The 16,518-nt window shown below is 34.2% G+C and overlaps 7 protein-coding genes and 3 pseudogenes across 10 annotated transcripts, besides 2 other annotated features; 3 read left to right on the plus strand and 7 right to left on the minus strand.

Moving 5' to 3' along the window:
* Window positions 1-218: 218 nt before the first annotated feature.
* On the minus strand, window positions 219-1,923 carry TVAGG3_0734950 (HMG-CoA reductase classII domain-containing protein; the record flags this gene model as incomplete). The annotated part of the gene is made up of 1 exon (XM_001327697.1): window positions 412-1,689. The coding sequence occupies one exon, from the start codon at window positions 1,687-1,689 to the stop codon at window positions 412-414; it is 1,278 nt and encodes a 425-aa protein (XP_001327732.1).
* Window positions 1,924-2,015: 92 nt separating this feature from the next.
* On the minus strand, window positions 2,016-4,046 carry TVAGG3_0734960 (Ras GTPase-related family; the record flags this gene model as incomplete). The annotated part of the gene is made up of 1 exon (XM_001327698.2): window positions 2,112-3,914. One exon carries the CDS (start codon window positions 3,912-3,914, stop codon window positions 2,112-2,114), a length of 1,803 nt encoding a protein of 600 aa, XP_001327733.1.
* Window positions 4,047-4,384: 338 nt separating this feature from the next.
* Window positions 4,385-4,963: a mobile genetic element.
* Window positions 4,964-4,983: 20 nt separating this feature from the next.
* Window positions 4,984-16,518: part of a mobile genetic element that runs on past the window's edge.
* On the minus strand, window positions 6,396-8,435 carry TVAGG3_0734990 (annotated as a pseudogene). The gene has a single exon. A coding segment is annotated over exon 1 (2,040 nt).
* Window positions 8,480-8,728, plus strand: TVAGG3_0735000 (uncharacterized protein; the record flags this gene model as incomplete). Its single annotated transcript, XM_051244667.1, has 1 exon — window positions 8,480-8,728. One exon carries the CDS (start codon window positions 8,480-8,482, stop codon window positions 8,726-8,728), a length of 249 nt encoding a protein of 82 aa, XP_051091254.1.
* On the plus strand, window positions 9,311-9,607 carry TVAGG3_0735010 (uncharacterized protein; the record flags this gene model as incomplete). Its single annotated transcript, XM_051244668.1, has 1 exon — window positions 9,311-9,607. The coding sequence occupies one exon, from the start codon at window positions 9,311-9,313 to the stop codon at window positions 9,605-9,607; it is 297 nt and encodes a 98-aa protein (XP_051091255.1).
* On the minus strand, window positions 9,873-11,576 carry TVAGG3_0735020 (annotated as a pseudogene). Its single transcript has one exon. A coding segment is annotated over exon 1 (1,704 nt).
* Window positions 12,319-13,405, minus strand: TVAGG3_0735030 (annotated as a pseudogene). The gene has a single exon. A coding segment is annotated over exon 1 (1,087 nt).
* On the plus strand, window positions 13,561-14,034 carry TVAGG3_0735040 (uncharacterized protein; the record flags this gene model as incomplete). The annotated part of the gene is made up of 1 exon (XM_051244669.1): window positions 13,561-14,034. The coding sequence occupies one exon, from the start codon at window positions 13,561-13,563 to the stop codon at window positions 14,032-14,034; it is 474 nt and encodes a 157-aa protein (XP_051091256.1).
* Window positions 14,323-15,162, minus strand: TVAGG3_0735050 (uncharacterized protein; the record flags this gene model as incomplete). The annotated part of the gene is made up of 1 exon (XM_051244670.1): window positions 14,323-15,162. One exon carries the CDS (start codon window positions 15,160-15,162, stop codon window positions 14,323-14,325), a length of 840 nt encoding a protein of 279 aa, XP_051091257.1.
* TVAGG3_0735060 (organellar and viral DNA polymerase type B) lies at window positions 15,600-16,211 on the minus strand (the record flags this gene model as incomplete). Its single annotated transcript, XM_051244671.1, has 1 exon — window positions 15,600-16,211. The coding sequence occupies one exon, from the start codon at window positions 16,209-16,211 to the stop codon at window positions 15,600-15,602; it is 612 nt and encodes a 203-aa protein (XP_051091258.1).

A 16,518-nucleotide genomic window follows, 5' to 3' on the forward strand; every position in this document is an offset into this window, starting at 1 on the left:
ATCATTGAGAGAAAATCGTATTTGCCGGGACATTTTCGTATGAGATATGCTTAAAAGTTATATTTGGACCTTTTAAGCTTGTTATGCTTGACATTCTGAGGTATGAAATTGGTCACGAAATTTCAATATGCTATTTGATTTTAAAATCTAAGGGAATTGATAAAACCATAGCAAATAAAAATCATCCTGATGGTTTATGGCTGCTCATCTTTTATAATTAACAAAAAATATTTTGAAAATGATATAAATTAAGTGTCTACCGTTCCCTGCATAACATAAACTCTAAATCCTATAAAAGCTAATAAGAAAAAGCTATCAATTTTTAAAAAAAAAAACCAATATAAATAAAATTTAGATTAAAAGACACTAGTATACAACGGATTTATTAATAACAAACTATACATAATATAATTAAACTAAATGACATGTTTGGATAATTCTTATAGCATTTCGTACTGAAATATCTCCAGATTCTATAAGTTTTGATGCAAGAGTATCAATATGTTTCTCTGCGCATCCAGCCTGACATGCGATATTCCTAGAATGAAGTTTCATGTGGCCAGCGCAAATTCCATTTGTAACAAGAGCTCTAATTGCAGCAAAATTGTTTGCAAGACCAACTGCAGCAATTGTTCTTGCCAATTCATCTGCATTTTCTACTTTAAGCATCTTTCTCATTAACATTACGTCTGGATTTCTTCTGATTGAGCCACCGACAACGCCAACTGGAATAGGAATCCATATTTCACCTACTAATGTTGTTCCATTGTCAATTCTGTATTTTGTAAGGGCTGGATTGTCAGATTGAGTTGCATATGAATGAACGGCTGCTTCGACAGCACGAGTATCATTTCCTGTAGCTAGAACAACAGCTGTAACACCATTCATGATGCCTTTTCTATGTGTTGCTCCTCTTGATGGATCCACTGCGGCATATTCAGCTGCGGCTACAATTCTTTGTGCAACTTGCATGCCTGTGAATCCTCCTTGTCCTAGTATATTGATTGGCCACTTGCATTGAGCATGGACTAATCTTTTTGTCGGTAGGTTCGTAATTATAGCCATTAGAGGCTCCCAATTGAGTTTTTCGGAAAGATGTTTAAGAGCTGTTTCGCATGCAGTGTTAACGCAGTTTGCGCCCATTGCATCGCAAACATTGATATGAATATCAACACTAACTGTTAAAGCTGACTTAGTTTGAATGAGCCTTGCCTCTACCTCATGGACTCCACCATTTCTGGCGAGCATTGAAGGCATTGTACCGTTTGCAATTTGAATAATTTCATTATGAAATCCATTAACTTTAGCCAATGGATCAGTTTCATCAGGTGGGACTATCAAAACAACTTGTCCTGAGCAAATGTTAGCTCCTGATGCTGTTTCGAAGCCTCCTGTAGATCTACAAAGCTTTGCAGCGAATGAAGCTCCAGCAATTACAGATGGTTCTTCATTGGCCATTGGAATCATGATTTCTTTTCCATCAACAATGAAGTTTGTCGCTACTCCTACTGGTGTACTATGCATTGCAATGCAATTTTCTATCATAGTATCTGCAGTTTTGAACGTAAGACCATGTTCGGTAGACTTCAAAAGGGCTACCTCTTGATCACTGAGGTCAAACATATTCTTAAGCGCAGACTGGCGTTCATCTATGCTAAGCTTGAAGAAGCCTGGTATAGCAGAAGTCATCTGGTTCTGAACACGGCGGGTTTTCCCCCTTAAAAATTTTCATTCAATTTTGAGCAATCCGAACGTTTGAAAACCGTCGGTTTGTGTCTACTAAATTTACATGGGAAATGTCTGTACAAATAATCGTGTCTTTCTCATAAAATATAATCAAACCTTTCAATTTTCTATCCTCCCAACCAAAAAATTTTATTAGAATTCAAGAGGATGATAAATAAGATTTTTCATAAATTTTTTTTTTGAAAGAGTCAGCGAAAAAAAAATTTGATAATAATTATTCATAGTTCATTGACCTAAAACGTTATTTATAATGAGATAATTATTAAGTGCATATGCTTAGAGAAAGTAATATGATGAAATAATATATCAAATTTTTAAAAAACTACAATAAAATTAAAATTTAATAATAAAACATCAAATGAACATTAATGATGGCCTCTTCTCAGCTTAACAGCCTTTCTCTTTGGCAAATCCTTGCGTGGTGCTGTCTCTTGCTTTGGTTCTTCAACTTTTTCTTCGATTTTTTCTTCAATTTTTTCTTCTACTTTTTGTTCTTGTTTTTCTTCGAATTTTTCCTCTGAAGAAACGGTCTGGAGTTCCAATGGAGGAAGCTTATTCAGCTTAACTTCAGCATTTTCGTCAAATTTCAGGGCATCATCGTCTTCATCGTCATCTCCAAAGAAATCATCGTTATCGGCAGGTTTCTGGTTGACGACAGGGATATTGACAGGTGTTGGTTGCTTCTCAACCTTGATTTCTGGCTTTGGCTCTTCAATAATTTTTTCATTTTCTTGTTTTTCAGGAATAACCTGTTTCTGTGTCTTCTTTTGTGGAACAGCTTGAACCAATAGGTTTGGCTTGACTTCCTCTTCATCAGAATGATCACTTGGCAACTTCATGTCATCATCATTGTTATTTCCATCATCATCACCGAAGAAATCATCATTTTCATCATCAACCTTTGGTTTCTCTTCTTTCTTTGGCTGTTGGACTTGAACAGGAGGTTGAATTGGAGCAGGAGCCTTTTTCTTTTGAGGAACTGCTTGAACGAGTGGATTTGGCTTGATATCTTCATCATCATGGTCACTAGGAAGCTTCATAGCATCATCATTTCCATCATCGTCGCCAAAGAAATCATCATTTTCATCTTTCTGAGGAATTGGCTTTGGTTTTGGCTTTGGATGCTCAGGAACTGTCTTTGGAGATGATGGTTTAGTTTCTTCTCCAACACTTTCTGTAGATTTCGTAAGATCTTTGTCGGATGAATCTCTTCTCTTAACGTGAATGATTCTGCGTGCTTTTCTGCGTGGTTCCTTTTCTTCTGGTTTCTGTTCTTGTTGTTTGACCTCTTGTTTCCTCGCGTTCTTGTCCATAGCAATGATTTCGGCCAATGGTTCTGGTTCTTCTTCAACAGGCTTTGGTTTTGGCGATGGCTGCTGTTGTACTTCTTGTTTTGGTGGAGGTGGTGGTACTTTTGGCATCGAAATAAGTGCGGTTTCTTTTGTCAAGAAATCAACAACTTTTTCGTTAACTTGTTGAAGCTTTTCGATTAAGTCTTCGGATGTAAGTTTGAGTAATGCTTCAAGATGCTTCTTATTCGAGTAAATATATGGAACAGAGATCCAGCTATGTAATTCTTTCAGTCCTTGACCTGTTTTGAGAGATCCTGGTATAAAACCGAATCTGCCGATCTTAGACTGGAGTAGTTCTGGTATGACTGGATCAACATTTTCGTCTTGGAAATTTGAAAAAACCATAATCGGAAGATCGATTGAAGCTTCTCCGATAATCTTGTTTGCAAGTGTTATAGTATCTTTGTGGCGAGGATCAATTAGAATTACTAGGCCGTCTGCACGTTTTAATGTGTCTATTGAAGAAGCGTCTGGATAATCACTCTTACTTGTATCATCAACAGGAATAAGAGCCTTTTCTACAACATCCCAAACTTTCAGGTTTATGACTTCTCCATTTGTAAAGTCTGCTGAGAAAGGAACTTCAGAAGCTTGAAGAAACGGAGTCGCAACATAACTCTCGTTGAATGGTTTTGCAAGAATTCTGTTGACAAGAGTTGTTTTTCCAGAAGACCTCTGACCACGAACTGCAATTAAAATTTCGTGTGTTGGCTGGAATTTATACGGACTGTTTCCACGTGGACTAAGTTCAGGTTTCGAACCTTGAACTACACCAGGTGGCAAATTTTGAATAGGCATTGCTTGTTCATTGCCCATTTTTTTAGGTCTTTATTCAAATTTAAAATTTATTACATTTGAGTATTTTAACTCAAATGTCATAAATTTCAATTCTTAACATGAATACAAACGCTTTTTAAAAAGCGTTTGTATTCAAATGTTAAGAATTTTTTTTTCGAACGATGAAAAATAATTGAAATAAAGAAATACGTGATTTTGGAACGTAATTGATGAGAATTTCAAACCCTGTTTAGAAGAAGTCAGATATTTCATACGTTTCAACTTCCCAGAACAAGCTGAAAACCATCATAAACTTCAAAAAAGGAAACATTGTCATCTTTTATGCACAGATTTTCTTTGTGAATCATCAGTATCCAGTGAAGTTCATTTTCCGCAGAGTACTTGATTAAATACTTTATTACAAGTTGGGATAATTTAGAAATTACAGAACAAAATCACTCTAATTATAGCCACATTAGTACTCGTGGGTCGATATATCATGGGAGATACAAAATTATTTGAATTTTCTTTTATTTTTTTTAAAAATATTAAAAAAAGTAAATAAATAACTAACAACACAGCATCACTTTTCGTAAAATGCTTTAATCCTAGTCCTTTTTCCCCTTAATTTTTCAATCTCTCGCAGGTTGAAATTTATTCCGGGAATTTTTAAAGATGCTTGGTCAACATAAAATTTCATTAAATCTTCCACAGGAGTCATAAACTCTGAACATTTGAAGCGAGCATGAACTGCATCATTCAAATTTTTAAGAAGATTTTTGTTCGAAAAGTGATTCAATACGGCGATTACATGAATACAAGGTAATCCGTATAATTCGATGTGCTTACATGTGCATGAATATTGTGAATCTGACATAATTTTTACGCAATATGTATAGCGACCAAAAGTTGCATAATATAATTCTTGAATTGGATCATATAATACCGAGCTAAACATATCTGAATGTTTCAAAGTTTCATTTAGATTTTTGATAATATTATCTGATTTAAAATCACCTGTTAAAACATTTTTAACAAGATTGAATTCATGTTCAATGAGACGGATAATTAGTTCGGCGGGTTCATATAGTTAGTATGGGTAAGTCGTGTACTGAGGCACTGCGCGCCTTCGTACACCACTTAGCGGGTTTGACACTTTACAAAACCGTTAACGTATATTTTACAACACAAACGACAACACTAACTTAACCTTAAATATTTACAAAACCACCAACCACTTCACCTCACTAACGTTTTCACAAACGACTTCACTAATGTAAAAAATAAACGTTCTCACTTACAAAAGTATTGCAACTCCTCCCATTGCTGTGCTTCACATAACAGCTCATAATCTTCTGACTCACTTTCTTCTTCATATAGGTCAAAGTCACTGTCAAAATAAATGTTAGTAAGTTTTGACAAAGCTAATGAAACACGTTTACCGTTTGTATCGTATGCTTGTATAAACTTTCCATTCTTCATTCCTTCATAAATGCTCAAACTAACTTTACCCTTTCTCCCTCGTATCTGATAGAATGTATTTTCACGAGGAACGAAGAACAAATTCTTGAACTCATGACCGTTGTAGTTTGTTATCTCAATAGTTTTCGTCATTTATATAAAAATAAAATAAAAATAAAATAAAAAATAAACTTAAAAATTAATGATATCACCACCCTCACACGTATGAAAACATCCATTTAAATTTAGGTGAAGTGGTGAAATCTCACCTCTTTTTTCACCTGTTTTTTCACCCTGTTGAATTCATTGCTTTATAACTCTCTTCCTTTCTCCAACTCTTCTAGCTTCTTCTTAAGTTCAGCAATGTTGTCCTCATGAGGTTTAATCTTTCTCAAAATTCCTTCTTTATCTAATGGTTGCTTTATCTTTCTAAACTGAACTCTACCATCCTTCATAGTATGAATGTAAAAACCTTCTGGAATAGTTCCTGATTTAATGTATTCTACCAAAAACTTTTGTTTCATTGCTTCAGTGACTTTATTTGTCATTTCAATCAAATAAAAATTTTAATATTAAATAAAAATAACGTTATTTTTTCAGTAAGGAAACGCAGGAGTTTTACGATTTATTTGAGGAGTAGGTTCTGGTTTAAATGTTGGAGTCGGTTTAGGAGTTGACTTTTGAACAGGAGTTTGTACTTCCATAGGTTCAGGAGTCATTGAAGGTTGTTGTTTGTGAAGGTGTTGGAGTTTGTTTAACTTCAGCTACTTCAGTATTATTTACAACATTTGCTTTTTTCTTTTCAACATCATAACTGCTCCTGCTGTAGCTAGCAAACCTAGTGGGAGACCATATTTATATAAGGACTTGACCAAATGCTATTTTTGACAGGAGCTGGTGGAACACCTAACCTTGGTGAGACTGCTCTTTGCCATTGTGCAGCTCGTAAGAAATATTCAATAGGTGCTCCATAATCGTTTGGTAAAGTTTGTTTCATAGATGGTGAAGGTTCACGAGAGCTTGATGAAGAACTCATTTATAAGCTTTAAAAATAAACGTTCATCCTTTATTCCTCACGTCGTCCGTAGCTAAGTTATAGTCATCTAATCTTATTATTGGGATTCCATTAGCACGCACCTGAATGGCAAAGCAACAATCCCTCATAAATCCAATAAGTGGCTTTGGTACATTTTCAGTTGCTAGTTCAATAGGTCCTTTAACAGACAATTTGTATGTTATTGGAGCAGTAGATGTTTGACCTTGCTGGAAGCAAAAGTCCACTTCTGTTGGAAAACCACATAAGAAATGTGTGTTGTCATAGCTATCCCATTTATGTTCCACACTACCATCATCCACCAATGACCTCATAACATCTTCATTAAATCCTATCATATCATTGTTTGTATTGCAAGCGTTCGCAACCATTTCATAAAATACAGGTCCATATGATTTTTCAGGTTCTGCAGGCATATTTCCATAAGCTCCCATGGAAAGCTGAAGATATTTAAACTTAGGGTTCTCAAAATTAACATAATAGTTGTCTTTCTTTCTAAATAGTGCCCAAATACTTTTAACATTAATAGGCGTATAAGCTGCTGTAAATGTTGCACTTGAACTATCTGTATTCTTTGAGAATGAACCGTCCATAGGAATCCAATCCATAACTTTAACAGGAAAACATAAAGCCTCGTTTGTATAATGTTCTACAAGTTCTGTATAAATGTTAGGGTCTAAAGAGAATGACTTTGGATGAATGAAACATTCATTAAAATCCATCTTTGTTCGAAATAGTTGCTGGGTTACAGTTGTAATAGTAACTGTTCCACTAGCTTCTACTGCCTTCGTTATCATAGTGAATGGTTCATTCCATGGAACAAATTTATTTGTCGGTGGATTTGAATCTGAAGCAAATGCAACTTTAAGAGTTGGATTGAAAGCAATGATATCATTTACAGATATAGATGTGCATTGTAAGGCGTCGCTACTGAACTTTACTTTAAGCTGAATGTTTCCTGCAAAAGCTGGAATAAATCGAATAGCTTCTAATGGAAGGAATCTTCTAACAGGAATTCTTAAACGAAGCTTAAAATCAAATGATTTTCCTGCTGTAATTGGACCACTAACAATTTGTCCTGTTCTGCATGTTCCCGAATGACTCCATACATCTTCATGTCGAGTCTTTGAGAAAACATCTACTTTCTTTATTTGTTCGGTAGTTTGTGAGTTTGAAGTTATATATGCTTCTTCTCTTGCGTTGTCTTGAGAATATACGATACGACCATTTGCAAGGATTTGATATCCAGCAACTGCATAGAAAGCGTCATCGAAACCAATCCAAAATCCTGGTGGGTTTGTTTTATTGGAACCTGAACCAATTTCTTTATCTACAATAAATTGACCTTCCATTTTATACGTAATGAATGTATTGTAAAGGTCCAACATATTTTCACCAGGAGGTGAGAGATTGAATGTTACCCATGTGTTATCTTTAGCAGTTCCAGGTTGTGATGGAATCTTTGCGTCAGAATATTTTCTATTAGTGTCACCAATTTGAACTGCATTGTCTATGATATCGAAATATGAGCGAATCTGATGAATATGCTCTGCTGGAGTAAATTCGTTTAACTGTTCGTTCTGCATGTATTTACTTCAGATAAAAATATCTATTTACTTCATTATTCTCACTCTTCTTCTTGGCATTCGTGGTGGAAGTTGTTTCTTGACATTTTCAATGAACTGTACATTCTCTTTTGTCTCAACTTCTTTCACTGGGGTCAGGTTCTTTGACTCGGTTTGTTTTTCAATGAAATTCACGAACTTTGCAATAAGCTCTTGGTTCGTTATTGAAAGTACATCTGGCTTCTTTTCTTCTGGTTCTATTGACTTTTCAGTTTGAACAGAAGGTTTTATATGGGCTTCGTGGACTTCACCCTTGCCATACACCTTAATGTTGTCGCTTTCTGCATTCGCTAATGGAACCTTTCTTTTTCTTACGTATATTTTACCATCTTTACTCTGACTTACGTAATAGAAAGGATGTTGTATTCCTCTTGCGTCATTTAATATAATAGACTCTCGCTCTGATTTTGACAAGCTCATTTTACATCGGTTAAAGTTTTAATTTTTTTTTTATCTGCAGTCAAATGACTCAGACAAGCCCTACGGACAAGACCCAAGGGGTCATAGATGTTGAAGCATTGAAGAAAGAAATTCGTGAGCAAATTTTATCCGAACTGAAGGAACAAAAGCCAGAGAGACCAAAGAGAAAACTTAGTGAAAAACAACTTGCTGCATTAGCTGCTGGAAGACAAAAGAACCCACGTTTGCTGGCGAAGAAAGCTAGAGAAGAAGCTGAAGCAAAAGCTAAAGAAGCTGAAGCAAAGAAAGAGTAAATGGTTTATTTTTATCCGAATTAAATGTATAGACAAATACCTTTACTGTTGCGTTCAGTAGTGAAAACCCTGACGTCAAAATAAAGGGGAACAGAGTAACGTTTAAGTTTCCAACAGACTGGATTGTGAACATAAATGAAGAGAAGTACATTGGCATAACATCTATGTATATAACACGTGCTTTCAGAAAGGTTGACTTTATACTTCAAGTCGAGATAGAAAATGACGAACAGTCTTTAAGCGCCCAAAACATTCACATATACAAATACTTTAAAGACGATACAACATTGTTGCAATGTATGATTTCATTTAATGAGATGTTCGAGAAAAAGTTCAACATTGAAGTACAAACTTTACAGCCTTTACGTGAGTTTCTTGCACAACTGAAAGAAGAAGGTAGTCAGCCACAACTTATAGACTTTCATTATGAATTTAATGAAAATGAAGATGGAACTCATGACTGTCAGTTTGTTATATATTCACCATTCAATGAAGTAGCTAAAAGAAAAAAAAATCCATTACGTATAAGATTTCAAATCTCTGAACCAATGATGACTTCAAAATGTTTTCAATTATTATGCAATGCTTCCGAGGAAAAATGAATTTTCAAAGATTGTAACACCTGGCATTTGGGATAGAAAGCAAGCTATATTATATTCAAACTTAAGTAAGGGAGTTGAAAATGAGTTCATTGGTCATACAAGAAATTCACCACTTCCTAACCCTAAATACTATAAATTAACTGGCTTCAATCGTGAGTTTTGGATAGACATGTTCTCCACTCATGACCATAACTGCCCAGTGTTCTTACCTCCAGACCATAAGGACTGTCTCTACATTGAAGCACAACTCTTAAACTCTACCATCGCAGTATTGTAAATGACCACATGGGCTTCGCCCTTGCCGCTAGCGGCTTATTTTTATCATGAATGGTCTCACTGCTGACAAAAATAAATGACCTCATTATTTTTCTCATTCATGACCTCAGAACTTAAGCTTTCTTATGAATGAAGTCTTAGTCTGAATAGAAAAGTTAAACTTTTCAGCAAAGCAAGGACTAGAAGACTTACATAAGTCAAATCCAATCTCTTGACCGTCATAAAGTGCTTTGTAAAGTTTCATTAAACTGAACTCAGAGTCTTTGTCAATTTCCTTGCGGAACCATTAAACCTTTATCTTCATCATAGAAACACTGAACAGAGTCAGGAAACATTTCATTAGCGGTTAAAGCAATAACATCTTGCTTCACGCCTTTCATTCTGCAGTGAAATGCAACTTCATTTAAATCATTCGTGAGTAAGTCTATGTAAGTCTTCTTTCCACAAAATATTGACTTGTATGCTAAACTTTGTTTTCCAGTTGTGATTTCTGCAAAGTCGCTATGAAATTGACCAAGGTTTTTACCAATGAGAACTCTTCCATAACGTTTCTCAAACTCTTCAGCTAAACGAGGGATATCTTCATTGTAGAGATGCATACTGTCGTATCGCTATAAAAGATGTCCATTCCTAAGTCCTCAGCAGTACAGAATACTTCACACATTATTCTCTTCGACATAGACAGAATGTTAACACCAAGTGGACAGAAGTTAAAGTGTCTGCAAATGCTTTTCGTTAGCTTGAAAATAGTTTTATCTGAACCATCCAAACCTTCGAACTTCACTATATGGTTGTAGTTTCTGATGGCATATCTTATAGCATCTTTGTCATACTATGGTTATTTTTGACTCAATAGGAGATAGAATAGTTTTGCCATAAATACTGTTCAGAATGAGCTTTATATTTTCTTGCAAAGGATTTCCTTCTTTCTTATACTTTAACCTTAACTCAAACAACTTCTTTACTTCATCTCTTATTCTAATATCTCTGTTTCCATCGTAATAGTATCCTTGCAACACTTCACATTTGACACCTTGATATTTTATGAGGTCTTGTAATGTTATATGGTCAACATACATTAAACAGCAAGTGTTTGAACTTCTGGGAACGTTAAGTTCTGGATTTAGTTCAGGGTCACAAACTATTAAAGGAAAGTGTCTATGTATTCCAATCTCTGTTATCTTAATGAGAACAAAGAAGCCAGACATAAACTTTTCACCAATGGGTTCCTTTTGGTCGTCATCGAATAAATGTCTCATGAGATACTCTGTGCTTAACATCTCATCTTCAATACTTTGGAATTCCTTCTAAAGTATAAAGTCTTGCTATAGCTGATGGATATAATGAAACAGCGTCGAATCAGCAATGAGTTTCTTTTCGCTCTTTTGTTTCATGTTATCTGACAGCATACATCTTCCACCTTGAATACAGCGTGAAATAAATTCTCTTGGTTTATTTGAGAGGTCATATAAATTTCCATTCGGGAAGTACACTCTGTTCTCAAACAATTTGTTAGCAATAGAACAAATACTAACGTAGTCATAAACGTTTAAATCAAATTCTTTCAATATGTCATTGCGGAACTTAACAAAACCTTCTCTTAAAATTCTTACATCTTGTTTGCAATAAAATGTGCTATATTTTTCTAAGTCGAAGTGGTTCTCATCTATTCTGCAACCTTTGATGGAATCTATGTTTTTCATGAATGTATCTGCATCCCGGATAAACTTACATGCTTCAGAAATGACACCAGTTCTGTTGTCATTTGCTAACAAAACACTGCTGTAGTAGTTGTATGGAAATACTTCTTTCGGTCCTGTTTGTAAGTTAAACATAGCAGGAAATAGTTTAAGCTTCTTATTTATAACACTGTAAGAGTCTTTTATAATAATTGCCCTTCCTTTATATAAGCCAGTTATTTGCATTGTTCGTGAACCTTTAATGATGGGAGTTCCTTTCACTTCTGTCATGTGTCTTAAGATGAAGTTTATATCATACTGAGGTTATGGAAATATATTAAACTCTTGTCAGGAAGTCGTTCCAAAAATTCTGTTGCACAGTTCTGACCCCAAATGCTTTCACTCACTGAACCATCTTCACTGTCGTAACATATGTTAAAAGCTTTATGAAAGCCATCGGTACTGCACTCAAAGTCAGCAAAGAAAACGTGCTCAGGAATGAACTTGCACTTATTTTATTTACTTCTTTTGACTCGGCTTTCTTCTTCAGTTGTACACAATACTTTGGAGCATATGTCAAATCTTTAAATGGTGCAAGGTTCTGTTTATATAAGTCAGTCGTATATGTGAAAAGTTCTCCATAAGAAATAGGTTCGAAATATTTGCACTCCCACAATGTTTTCATAACATCCCATAACGGTGTTGTTCTATCATAACGAACTACATATTTATCTTCTCTCTTTGTATAAATCTTCATTTGTTTCTCAATGTTCATTCCACCACAAGCTTTGAATTTCTGTAATTTCGATGAAATATGTTGTCATTGGTAATCTTTCATTTAGCATGTAGTGGTCTTCAACAAGAAGTAAGTCAATAGTTCTAACAGTTTCACATTCTTTTGGTATATATCTCTTTATTTCATTATGTCTTGAGTCATTGAAATAACCAATGGTAACATTAAATGCTATACCTGTTGCGTCAGAAATTTCTTGTACTTTACTTTGAGGAAAGTCTCTAACACGAATGACTTCTCTCATGTGGTCAATAGTCTCTCATCTACTCCAGCCTGAATGCAAGCATAAACGAAACAATTGTCTTCTGTCATAAGTGTTGCAGTTCTTTTGTTCAGTTCATTGAAGATTTGGTAGCGTTCAAGATTTATAGGTAATGTGCAAAGATACTTCCAGAACTGACCGCTTCTCTTCTTATAAAACTTCTTTTCACCATTATCTTTCCAAAAGCTTTCTATAAGTGCTGGGTTTCCTGTTTGCTTAAGAGCTTCCAAAATGGCTTTCTGGTCATTTGTCAGTGTGCTTTCATCTCTATATGGTCTTTTTTGGTTTGCCTTTCTTTACATCTGACATCGTTAAGCCTTCATATTCTGTTAAATCATACATCTTTATTTCGGTAAGATTCTTTATGTTTGTCAAGAAGAAGTCATAGTGCATTTCAACAATACCTGCAGCATTTGCTTCTATCTCTGATATAAAGTTCTCCTTCAAGAGCTGATGTAGTAATGTTCCAATATTATTGAGGTTTAACGTAGAACATTCATACTTTCCACCAAGTTTATAACATACCATCCATCTCTGTTGTGAGTTTATTTTAATTTTCTCTAAGAGTCTCATGAAAACCTTACCGAAATGTTTGTGTAAGTAGTCTCTGTTTGGTTCATCTAAAGCTTCGATGTTAAAGTCAATGAGTCTATTGCCTGACTTCACATTTCTCTTCCTATTCTCTTCATCTTTCTTTAACCATCTCTCACCTTCTTTTGGTTTGTCGTCAATGGAACGAATGACATCGTTAGCTTTGCGAACTTGTTCTATAGCGCTCTTAAACATCTCTCTTCTCTGTTGTTTCAGTGTGTCGTCTCTTCTTCTTGTTTCACCAACGTTTGCATTTGTTATGTCAAACATTTCTCTTCTTACTTCATGAGGTACTGAACGTCTATGATATAAGTCAATAGCAATGTCATTTAAAGGAAATGCTATTGCATGGACTTCGTCCTCGCCGCGTTGCGGCTTTATGAACTCATGAATTCTATCATAACTTATTGCACCATTATAGTCAATGAGGATGTCAGCGAGTGCTTTTTTGTTTTGCGTAATGCTTTGCAACATCTATATTAGCTTCTGTAAGAAGTTTTTTATTTCCGAGTGTTCTAACTTAGACAACTTCCGATAATCTTTAGTAGGAAATAAAAAAATATTTTTTGAAAAAATTAGATTAGATTTTTTTAAGTTATTTTTCAAAATAATTTAATATTTTTATTTTAATGAAACACATGCAAGATTGCAAGTTCTTTTCATACAATGCTCTCGCTAATGCCATCAAGAATGAGTTCAATAATGCTTCAAATGTTAATGTTATCTTTAACAAGAAGTTTGTGAAAGAATCTAAGTTTGGTCAGTATGTCAGACCATTAGCTATCGTCATTGACCGCAAACGTTATACTTCACAAGAGTTAGCAGTAGTTTTGAAACAAAAGAGTTTCTTCGTGAATGTCAAAGATACTCATTATACTGTTATAAAGAACTCTAATATTGACTTCTTCAGTATTGCTATGAATCTTTCCGAACAGAAAGAATATAAGAAAGGTGAAACAAATGTGAAATATTATCCTTCATCTCTGAAGACAATAACGAACAAAGATGTTATACAAAAATTCTTACCAAAGGTTGAAGAAGCTTCTATTGACATTGACGAAGGAAGTGAAATGGTTGAAGAAATTGACCCTGACGTCATTTAAGCAAAAATATATTTTTGGTTAGTCTTCATATCGATATTTTACAACAATTCCCCAATGTATAAATTTTTCATACGCTTTTTCATAAGCTTTATATACCTTCAGAAATTTTGCATAATCTTTAGAAGCATTTAGATATTGTTTAAATGCTTTGTATGTCTTCAGAAATTTTGCATAATCTTTTACATGTTGTTCGTTCTCTTCTTCTGTCATGAGTTCCGAATATTCTAAATTCATGTTCTTTCATATGAGATAAAATTTTATAAAAAAATAAAATTAGCTTAGATTTTTTTATTCTTCCTCTTTGAAGTTATCGAAATATTCTGTTATTTTTTCCTTCAGTAATGTTAAGTCTTCTTTGAATGTAAGTATTGTGCAACCTTTGATGTCATAGTGTGTTTGAGGAAGAGTATTTTTGACAATTTCCTTTATTTGCTCATTCGGTGTCATTGAAATCGGTAAGTTTTCACGATAGAACCAGTTTCTGTCAGATTTGTAAATCTTAGCAAGGTCGTAAAAGCTTTTGTTGTTTCTTCTGACTAAATGCAACATAACCATATCTCTGTCTTCTTCATTTTCCATCTCTTCAGTATATATCATATACTTATAGTTCTTTTCCTTTCCTTTTGGTACTGAACGTGGTATTCTTTTCTGTATGCTTTTGTCTTTTGCTTGAAGTTTATTTTCCATCTCTTCACGTTCTTGTCTGTGAATTTCGTCAAGAAGTCTGTAAATATTCCAAGCATAACGAGGTGAAGCCCACATTGCTACAGCATTTACGAGAAGTCTATGAACATAATATCCTCTCAAACTGTTTGGCAATTTTTCACGATTTTCATAGAGTTTTGGCGACTGGGGTTTTTTACCTACTCGCTGTTCTTCACTGTTTTCAGAAAAAAGTATGTCTCGCTGTGCTTCATTTAATAGTTCAATAGTGCTTTGGTTCCTAAACCAGTCTTTAGGAAGCTTAGTATCTGGAGCATAACATGCTGTCAAAATACTTTGCATTTGGTACATGTCATCTTTGACTGAACGAATGAGACGTAACTGTTTGTTATACTGTATGTACTCGTATTCTTCATTTATGGCTTCATGAACGATAGCAGTTGTTGTGTTCTCTGATGTTGACATTACCGTCTTTACATACAAGATAAAAAAATAAATAAAAATAAAATTAGCCTTTTTTTTACATTATGACACGAAGTGAAGATTTGCACTTCGTCAAATTTTATTAAAAATTAGCTTTTTTTTTACATTATGACACGAAGTGAAGATTTGCACTTCGTCAAATTTTATTAAAAATTAGCCTTTTTTTTACATTATGACACGAAGTGAAGATTTGCACTTCGTCAAATTTTATAAAAATTAGCCTTTTTTTTACATTATGACACGAAGTGAAGATTTGCACTTCGTCAAATTTTATTAAAAATTAGCCTTTTTTTACATTATGACACGAAGTGAAGATTTGCACTTCGTCAAATTTTATTAAAAATTAGCCTTTTTTTTACATTATGACACGAAGTGAAGATTTGCACTTCGTCAAATTTTATTAAAAATTAGCCTTTTTTTTACATGTATTTTTCAGCAACTTCGTCAAATAATTTTATAGCTTTATCTATCTCATCTACTTTAAACGTTTCTTTACCTTTCGTGGGAGCACCATACATTTTCTCAAACTTTTCGAGTAGTTCTGTTTCAGCAGCTCTCATATCATTAACGAACACAACCTTGACTCTATTGACTGTAGAGTCATATCTTAGAGTTATATTATATGTCCTTCCTATCTTATATCTCTTTGTATTGAAGTCCTTCGGTTTCTGAACGATGTAAAGTAAGCCTTCACTGCAACGTTCCGTATCGAATGAACCATATGTTATGAAGTTATATCCAACAACTGGGTCTAACCATAACAAAACTATTGGTATAAGACTTTTGTCTATAAGATATGCTGCAGTTCCATAGAATCTTACCGATATCATAAGCTCAGGATTTCTTGTCAAAATTTTCTGAGTAGAAGCAATTCTAACCCAGTCCTTTGTTTTCTTTCCAGATGGAAATATAATGTCTGACAAAGAATATTTGTTGTATTTCTTTGAGTATCTTACGTTTAAATCACCTATTCTAACCACTTTGGTGTCATTGTCTATCTTTCTAACTGTTTCAAACTCAATGTTTGACATATATGTCTTTACATACAAAATAAAAAAATAAATAAAAATAAAACTAACTTTATTTTTTCTATCTTAAGGAAATTCATGAATTTCATAGAGTTTTGGCGACTGGGTTTTTTTACTTACTCGCTGTTCTTCTCTCGGTTTTCCGAGGGAAGCAATCTTATGCCATTTTTTGACGAAGTGTAAATCTTCACTTCGTCAAAAAAATCCCTGAAATCAAGAATTTTGTTGCTGAATTCAGCAAAAATAATGTTTAGGGTAGAAGGTTAGATCTAACCTGTTTTCTAACCTCTTTTCTACCCCAGTTATTTTA

The sequence above is a fragment of the Trichomonas vaginalis genome, chromosome III (assembly GCF_026262505.1).
Source record: "Trichomonas vaginalis G3 chromosome III, whole genome shotgun sequence".
Taxonomy (NCBI): Eukaryota; Parabasalia; order Trichomonadida; family Trichomonadidae; genus Trichomonas; species Trichomonas vaginalis.